This window comes from Pipistrellus kuhlii, unplaced genomic scaffold (genome assembly GCF_014108245.1).
Source record: "Pipistrellus kuhlii isolate mPipKuh1 unplaced genomic scaffold, mPipKuh1.p scaffold_m20_p_22, whole genome shotgun sequence".
NCBI lineage: Eukaryota > Metazoa > Chordata > Mammalia > Chiroptera > Vespertilionidae > Pipistrellus > Pipistrellus kuhlii.
Window position 1 is genome coordinate 5,004,196 of NW_023425521.1, and position 8,172 is coordinate 5,012,367.

An 8,172-nucleotide genomic window follows, 5' to 3' on the forward strand; every position below is an offset into this window, starting at 1 on the left:
TTTTTATATGCCTACTACACGATGAAAGTATTATGGGTATGCTGACTTAAGTAAACTATTAACAAATGTGGCTTGCATTTTTCTACTGGGCACGCTGTTGTGCATCCAAGCCGATACCATGCCCACCTCTGCACATCCTTGGAGCCCGACCGGCCAAACTAAGTGCCTTGACAAGTTCAGGCCACAGTTTTGTCCTCTGGTCCTTTACCAAGTCAAAACCGTTGCTAAACTGCCCAGAACGCCTGCACATCGCGTTTTCAAACAAGTTTGTCCCAACCACATCCCATTCCTTGCTTTCCCGCTTCTGCGCAGAGACGCGTTCGTGCTGAGGATTGTCCTGCGCCGGCTTCCGTCCACCCCCAGCCCGGGCGCTCCGGCGCGTGGGTCCCGCCTCCCGGGCCCGCGGCGGCGATGGCGTTCCGGTGTCAGCGCGATAGCTACGCCCGGGAGGTGCGGCCGCTGGGCGAGCGGATGGGGCGCTGCGGGGAGAGGGCGAGCCGAGCTAGATTCCGTTTGTTCTTCCGTCCCTCTCTGTTCAGTTCACCACCACCGTGGTCTCCTGCCGCCCCGCGGAGCTGCAGACCGAAGGGAGCAAAGGCAAAAAGGAAGTGCTGAGCGGCTTCCAGGTGGTGCTGGAGGACACGCTGCTTTTCCCCGAGGGCGGGGGACAGGTACCAGACCCGTCCTCCCCTCCGTCCCCCTCCCACGGAGCCCCTGTTTCCCCTCTGCCGGGGTCCCTGTCTCCCACTGCCGCCCGTCTGTATGTATTTCTCTTCCCCAGCCTGATGACCATGGCACGATCAATGGCATCTCCGTGCTGAGAGTGACCCGCCGCGGGGCCGAGGCCGATCATTTCACACAGACGCCCTTGGCCCCTGGCACTGAGGTCCACGTCCAGGTGGACTGGGAGCGGAGGTTTGACCACATGCAGCAGCATTCAGGTAGGTGGGGTCGGGATCGGCGATCTGTCGGAGGGGCAATTGCTCTGTATGGAGATGCTCCGTATGTGCGGGGATGCCACGATGAGTCAGATAGGGTTTGGGTTCTCTAGGAGAGAGAGGTACCTTTTGGAAAAGTCAGACGAATGCAGAATCAGCTCCGATGGAGGCAGGTTATGATAGATGTTACAAAAACAATATGAGCAATTAAAAGTATTAGGATGTGGTCCTGGCCGGGAGGTTTAATTGGTAGAGCATTGCCCCAACACACCAAGGTTGTAGGTTCAATTTTCCTGGCCAGGGCACATACTAGAAACAGCTAATGAATGCATAAATAAATGGAACAACAAACGGGTGTGTTTAAAAAAAAATATACATATATGTGTGTGTGTGTGTGTGTGTGTGTGTGTGTGTATATACACACACACACATATATATATATATATATATATATATATATATATATATATATTTTTTTTTTTTTTTTTACAGAGAGGAAAAGTAGAGGGATAGAGAGTTAGAAACACTGGTCAGCTGTCTCCTGCACACCTCCCACTGGGGATGTGTTTGAAACCAAGATACATGCCCTTGACTGGAAATGAACTTGGGGCCTTTCAGTCCACAGACCAATGCTTTATCCACTGAGCCAAACTGGTTAAGGCTAAATTGATGTTTGTTTGTGGGGCCCCCCCCCCCCCATCTTTCCTCATTCCTCTCTCTCTTAAATCAACCAATGAAAATTAAAAGAAAAGTATTAGAATAACTCCTGGATTTGAGTGTTACCAACTTCCCATCATTATCTGGATGTGCCATAAACTTTTAAACTCAGAACATTTAGAATGGTATTTTTTTTTTTAAAAAAAAAACCTTGGCTGGTGTGACTCAGTTGGTGGAGTGTTGTCCAGTGCCATGAAAGGTCATGGGTTAGATTCCCAGTCAGGGTACATGTCCACGTTGTGGGCTTGGTTTCTGGTCGGGATGTGTTGTGTTCGGGAGGCAACCAATTGATATGTCTCCCCCCCCCCCCCTCCTTTCCTCTCTAACATGAATAAAAACATTTTTTTAAAAAGTCACCCATTTCCCCAGACTTGGCCTTCCATTGGCATTCTCTATATTCAGTGCATGGCATCAGCACCCACCTAGTTGCTGAAATCCTGGAAGTTAGTACACTTAGTGAGTGATCTCAAGAGTCACTCACTAAGGCCTGTCGGTTTGATTTCTAAATGCTTCTCTATTTCCTCCCACTGTCGGTGTGATCATCTTAGACCACATGTGTCAAACACAAGGCCCGCGGGCCAAATCCGTCCCGCCAGGGCTTGCAATGTGGCCCGCACCGCGCTGTCATCACTGCACTCCGCTGCGTTTCCATCACAATGACAGTTTATGACTGTTCAGTTAACCATTCGGCCCGCGATTTAGGCTGGATTTTAGATTTTGGCCCCTTCTCTGATTGAGTTCGACACCCCTATCTTAGACCCAGCGCCCCTTGTCTTTCCGCAGACCTCTGTAACAGCCTCCCGGCTGCTGTCTCCACGTACAGTCTTGCTTCTTGCAGCCTATTCTTCGAAGAGCAGCCAGAATAATCTTTTAAAAATTAAGATCTGATCATGTCACTCTCCTGCTTAACCCTCTTCAAAAGCTTCCTGTTGCTCATGATAGAACTGTCCTTGCCATGGCCCCCATGCCCTACCTGAGCTGGTGCTTGCTGCTGCTCCAGCCTCAGCTGCTCTCCCTCCCTCTTGCTGTTGGCATTCTGGCCATGCTGGCCTTCCTCTCAATTCCTTGAACACATCCTGCTTCTTTCCTTCTTCAAGTTAATTGCCTTCACAGTTAATTCCTTCTATTCCTGCTCCTCTTCCTCCTCCTCCTCCTGTCACCAATCAGAGATAATGCTGTATCTCTAACATCAAGCCCGGTGCTTGCATGCGGTAGGTACTTGATAAATATTTGTTGAGTGAATGTGCCACATTAGAGCTTCAGCTCAAATCCTGCCTCTGAGAAGCTACATCGCTTTGGCGAGTTACTTGACATTTCTAGGCCTCCGTGTCCTCATTTGTGAAATGGCATCGTAAAGCCTCTTGCGGAATTCTTGTGAGGATATTCAATAAAGATCTCAAGAGTCTTACCCAGTGCCTAACAGGTCTTCAACAGGGAAACTGTCTATGATGATGTGGGAGTATGCGGCTGTCTGGGCTTCTCATTCTTCGGTTTCTTATTCTCTCTTCTCAGGGCAGCATCTCATCACAGCAGTTGCTGATCATCTGTTTGGGCTGAAAACAACGTCCTGGTGAGGAGGAGGCATAAGACTAACTGTAGAGCGTGACTCGTGACTCCCAGCTCCTTTCCCAGGCATGGGTCCGGGGCAGGAGGCTAAGAGAAAGAGCAGCGTTCAAAACCTGCTGGGTTCCCTGGTCCCCTTGAGGTGGGGGGAGCGGATGACCTTGTGTTCCTTAGGGAAAGCGTTAGGATGAGAGGAGAGGTATCTGCCTTTGCTTAGGAAAGAACTTAGAGTGTGGATCTATGTGACCTTGATCACATTCGTTACTACCCCTCCGCTGTAAGATGGAAATGACAGTCCCCACCGTGCAGGATTTTCGTGAGGATTAAATGGGATAATTTATGTGGGCATTCTTTGTAAACTGTAAACTTTCTTACATCGTTACTGTTGTTGTTATCAGCATCCTGTGGCTCCTCTACTTCTTCTGACAGGGAGTTAGGGCGACTCCGGAGTGTGATTGAGCTGGACAGCCCCTCCGTGACCTCAGAGCAAGTAGCTGCCATCGAGCAGAGAGTCAACGAAAAAATCAGAGACCGGCTGCCCGTGAACGTGCGAGAACTGAGCCTCGATGACCCTGAGGTGGAGCAGGTGCGGGGAGAGCCCGGGGGCGGCTTCTGTAGAACGGCCCTCTGGGGGCTCCTCATCAAAATTCAGACAGCCCTTCTCCCTCCTCTGTGTCCTAGGTGCGGGGCCGGGGCTTGCCAGATGACCATGCGGGGCCCATTCGAGTTGTTACCATCAAGGATGTTGATTCCAACATGTGCTGTGGGACCCACGTGAGCAATCTCAGTGACCTGCAGGTAGGTGAGGAAGGGCTTCCGAAGGGTCAGGAAAGAGGGTGTCCGGAGTTCGGGATCACAGCAGGGTTGGGAGTGGTAGGGGGAATCCTGAGCAAAATCACTTTTATTGCTTCTCACCTGAGGGGGAGGTCTAGGTGTCTCCTACTCTTGTGTCCAGCACCCACTGTCTTTTCTGCATATGTGTGTGTGTGTTTACCTCCTTGCCTCATGTAGGTCATTAAAATTCTGGGCACCGAGAAGGGGAAAAAGAACAAAACCAACCTGATATTTCTGGCTGGGAACCGTGTGCTGAAGTGGATGGAGAGAAGCTATGGCGCTGAAAAGGCACTGACCGCGCTGCTGAAGTACGCCCCCTTCTGTTGTCTCCTGTTTCTCAGGACCTGGACGCCCGGGGCTTAGCTTTCCTGCCTGGGAGACAGACAGAATAATCTGTCTCTGGGCGGTAAGATGTGATCGTAAACGGCAAAGGGCAGTGGGCGAACGCCCACCATCAAAAGCAGTTGGGGAGCGGGGCAGAGCTCCACGGACCTTTCCCTTGCAGGTGTGGCGCAGAGGACCACGTGGAAGCCGTGAGAAAGCTGCAGAGCTCCACCAAGCTCCTGCAGAAGGTGGTGGTTCCAGGCTCTGCCAGATGCGTAGTTTGCCAGAGGGGGAAGCGGGGGAGAATGAAGTGGAGGGAAGGCGGTGCTGTCTTGGGGTCCTTCCCACCTCCCTGCTCAGTGCTGGCATCCATTTCAGAACAACCTGAATCTGCTGAGAGACCTGGCTGTGCACATTGCCCGCTGCCTCAGGAACAGCCCGGACTGCGGAGGTGTGGTCACATTGCACAGGTGAGCGACAGGCAGGGGCCGTGAGGCTCTAGGGCTCATTCTCTCCCCTGTATGCGGTGCGCAGTGGGTGGCGGGCCTCTCCCTGGTGTTCTCAGGCTGGGGAGACCCTAAGAAATGTGTTACCTACCGGATAAGCATCTTTCTTTTTTAATCCTCACTTGAGGATATTTTTTCCATTGCATTTTAGAGAGAGCGGAAGGGAAGAAGGGAGGGAGGAGGGAGAGAGAGAGAGAGAGACATCAATGTGAGAGAACAATGTGAGAGAGACATCTACTGGTTGCCTTCCACACACGCTGCCACCTCAGGTGGCGAGCAAACCTGAATGAATTTCTGTCCCAGGTGCATGCCCTTCACTCTAACTTTCATTGGCACCTTCCCTTGCCTCCTTCACCGTCTCACAGGTCTTCACTTACCTGGGTAATAATAATTAAAGGAAGACAGAAATAAAGGCAGAGCTTGTTAGGAACTGCTGATGCTGAGAAGGACGTCCTGCTGGCCCTGCCCAGCTCTCTTTCTCTTTGCTGAGGGGCCTGGGACTTCGCACAAACAGGCAGCAGGGAGGCCAGCCTCTCAGGAGGAGGTGGGCATCCCGTGGTTTCCCAGCTCCCTCCAACCTGGATCTCCCCTCTGTGCCTTTTGTTGTAGGAAGGAGGGCGATTCTGAGTTCATGAATATCATTGCCAACGAGATTGGGTCAGAGGTAAGGGATGCACCCTGGGGGAAGAGAAACCTAAATGAGGGGCGTTAGTTCAGCTGAAGTCCTTCCACATGAGCACGTGAAGAGTAGGGGGCAGAAATTCATTCAGTACAGCTTTCTTTTTTTGTATTAATTCTCACACAAGGATATTTTTCCCATTGATTTTTTTTTTTTTAGAGAGAGAGTAGAAGGGAGATAGGTAGGGGGGGAGGGAGAGAAACATGTGAAAGAGACACATGAATCAGTTGCTTTCACACCCCTGATGGGCTGGGGTTCAAACCTGCCGCCCAAATATGTGCCCTTAACTGGGAGTCGAACCAGTGATGCTCAATGCACCGAACCACAGCGCCGGGCAGCTTTCTCTCTTAATGTTGAACCTGAGTTCCTGTGGCCACTCTTAACAAGTTTCCCAGCTCTGGGCCAGAGTGGAGGGGCTGCATTAGCATTCCTTCAGAGCATCACTTGTGTTTTAGAGAAAAAAAATTTTTTTTAGTTGAGATACGATGTGTCTTTTTAAGGTGTATAGCATGTTGATTTGATACACTTGTAATTGCAATATGATTTTTTAAAAATATATTTTATTGATTTTGTACAGAGAGGAGAGAGATAGAGAATTAGAAACATTGATGAGAGAGAGTCATCGATCAGCTGCCTCTTGCACACCCCCTACTGGGGATATGCCCGCAACCAAGGTACATGCCCTTGACTGGAATCGAACCCGGGACCCTCAGTCCCCAAGCTGATGCTCTATCCATTGAGCCAAACCGGTTTTGGCTGCAATATGATCTTTGAATCTGTTCTGGAGACTGAGGAGAGTGCACCGTACAGAGGGATTGACCCCACATCCTTAAGCATCAGGGTTCATCCCCTGTCTTACCTCCTAGGACACCCTCCTGCTCCTAACGGTGGGCGACGAGAAAGGCGCCGGGCTCTTCTTACTGGCAGGGCCAGCTGAGGCCGTGGAGACCCTGGGACCCAGGTACCCTTTCGTAGGCTGCTTTGCATGTGGGTGGGTGGGGGTGGAGGGGAGAGAGCCCGCTACTGATGACAGAGGCCACCACTTCTGCAATTTCATTTTGATTCACATCATAGACCTGTGATGTGGGCTGAAGTATTAATAATTAAGTCCAACCACCATTCCCAGTTTCCTGGGTGAGGGATGGCACACTCTGTGCCTGGGATCTCACAAAGTAGGGGCAGAACTGAGGTCTTTTGGCTCTAAATCCATGTCTTTTGGCTCTAAATCCATGTGTTTGGCTTTTTCTTTTAGACATTGAGATTCCCAGGGGACACATGCATGCAGCTGCCGGGCTGTCCGTAGACAGATGAAGCAGATGCCTAAGGCACCAGCAGAGGAGAGGCACATATTCTTTGGGGGGGGGGGGGGGAATTAGGATTTTGAAATAAAATTTAAAAAGGCATTGATGTAATTGTTAAGGAAAAGTTAGAACTAGTGTACATTCACTCTGCTCCCTGGAGGTTGCCATAATCTGTCTTGGCCACTTCTAGATACTTCTGTTGTTGCCAGTTATTCCCTCTTACAGTAAACGTGGTACATAGTACATGTGCAAGTATTTTCAAGAAGGATTTCTAGAAGCCATCTGCTCTTCCTCTGCCTCGCCCCCAGCCCGCGGGGAAAGACTCAGGGCTGCTCTTGGCTTTTCTGTGGCTTTCCCCCTGAGGACCGCCTTCCCTGACGTATCTCTGCTCCCCAGGGTGGCTGAGGTGCTGGAAGGCAAAGGAGCGGGGAAGAAAGGCCGCTTTCAGGGGAAGGCCTCCAACATGAGCCGGCGGGCAGAGGCGCGGGCGCTTCTCCAGGACTACGTGGGCACGCCGAGCACTGAGGAGTGAGGACTGCCCTCCCTGCGGCTCCCGCCACTGAGAACGCCCCCGTGTCCACAGAAAGGGTCTCTCGGGCAATAAAATAGTTGGATTTTGTGTTTGTGATTGTGGTGCCATGTATTACTAATTTATATAGTGTACTCCAGTGTGCTTATGCAGTGAGTGTCTGTGAACAAACGGATCCCCAGTTCGGCCCCTTAGACACACCCTCTGTGGATGAGTCTTATGGGATGAGGTGCACTGATTTACTGAAATTCTGTTGCACCTTTTCTTCACGTAGAAATACAGCTGCCAAAGGAGCGGGCAAGTCACGTGAATGAGTCTAAGTCTGACTCGCACGCTCCTTTGAATACACGAGAAAATTCTGGTTCTGTCTCTTGCCTTTTCAACCTTCAGCTGCTTCCCTGATAACGTGGCAGGAAGGGCAGTAGCTAGTTCTCTGGGGTGTCGTGAAGTAACTTTCAACTGTGAGTGCTCAAGAAAACGCTCGATTCCCCACGGACCTAAGAACAGAATTTTTCATTACCTGGTGTTCTGTCCTCTTTCCCTGCAGTTGAGAGTTGATGATAATTGCAGGGGCCGCTGCCCTACTGTCGCCCTTGGTAAGCTGTGTTCCCGGGCAGTGCTGCTGAGGACATGGGTGCGGCCATCCGTGTGCTTCCCTGAGTTACTTAGGAGCTATGACTGGCCTAAGGGAGGCTTCTTTTGAGCCCAGCAGCCACCGGCAAATCGCTTTCATTTAGATGTTCATCTTGTTCACACAGGACTTGATTCAGGGAAAATGCCC

General features: G+C 51.0%; 1 protein-coding gene across 1 annotated transcript; it reads left to right on the forward strand.

The window, feature by feature from the left end:
* Positions 1 to 292: 292 nt before the first annotated feature.
* LOC118726432 (alanyl-tRNA editing protein Aarsd1) lies at positions 293 to 7,479 on the forward strand. Its single transcript, XM_036451249.2, has 12 exons — positions 293 to 450; positions 540 to 671; positions 782 to 941; positions 3,168 to 3,225; positions 3,648 to 3,804; positions 3,900 to 4,016; positions 4,230 to 4,360; positions 4,558 to 4,624; positions 4,755 to 4,846; positions 5,492 to 5,546; positions 6,428 to 6,522; positions 7,259 to 7,479. The coding sequence occupies exons 1-12, from the start codon at positions 412 to 414 to the stop codon at positions 7,392 to 7,394; spliced, it is 1,239 nt and encodes a 412-aa protein (XP_036307142.1). The 5' UTR covers positions 293 to 411; the 3' UTR covers positions 7,395 to 7,479.
* The last annotated feature ends 693 nt before the right edge of the window (positions 7,480 to 8,172 follow it).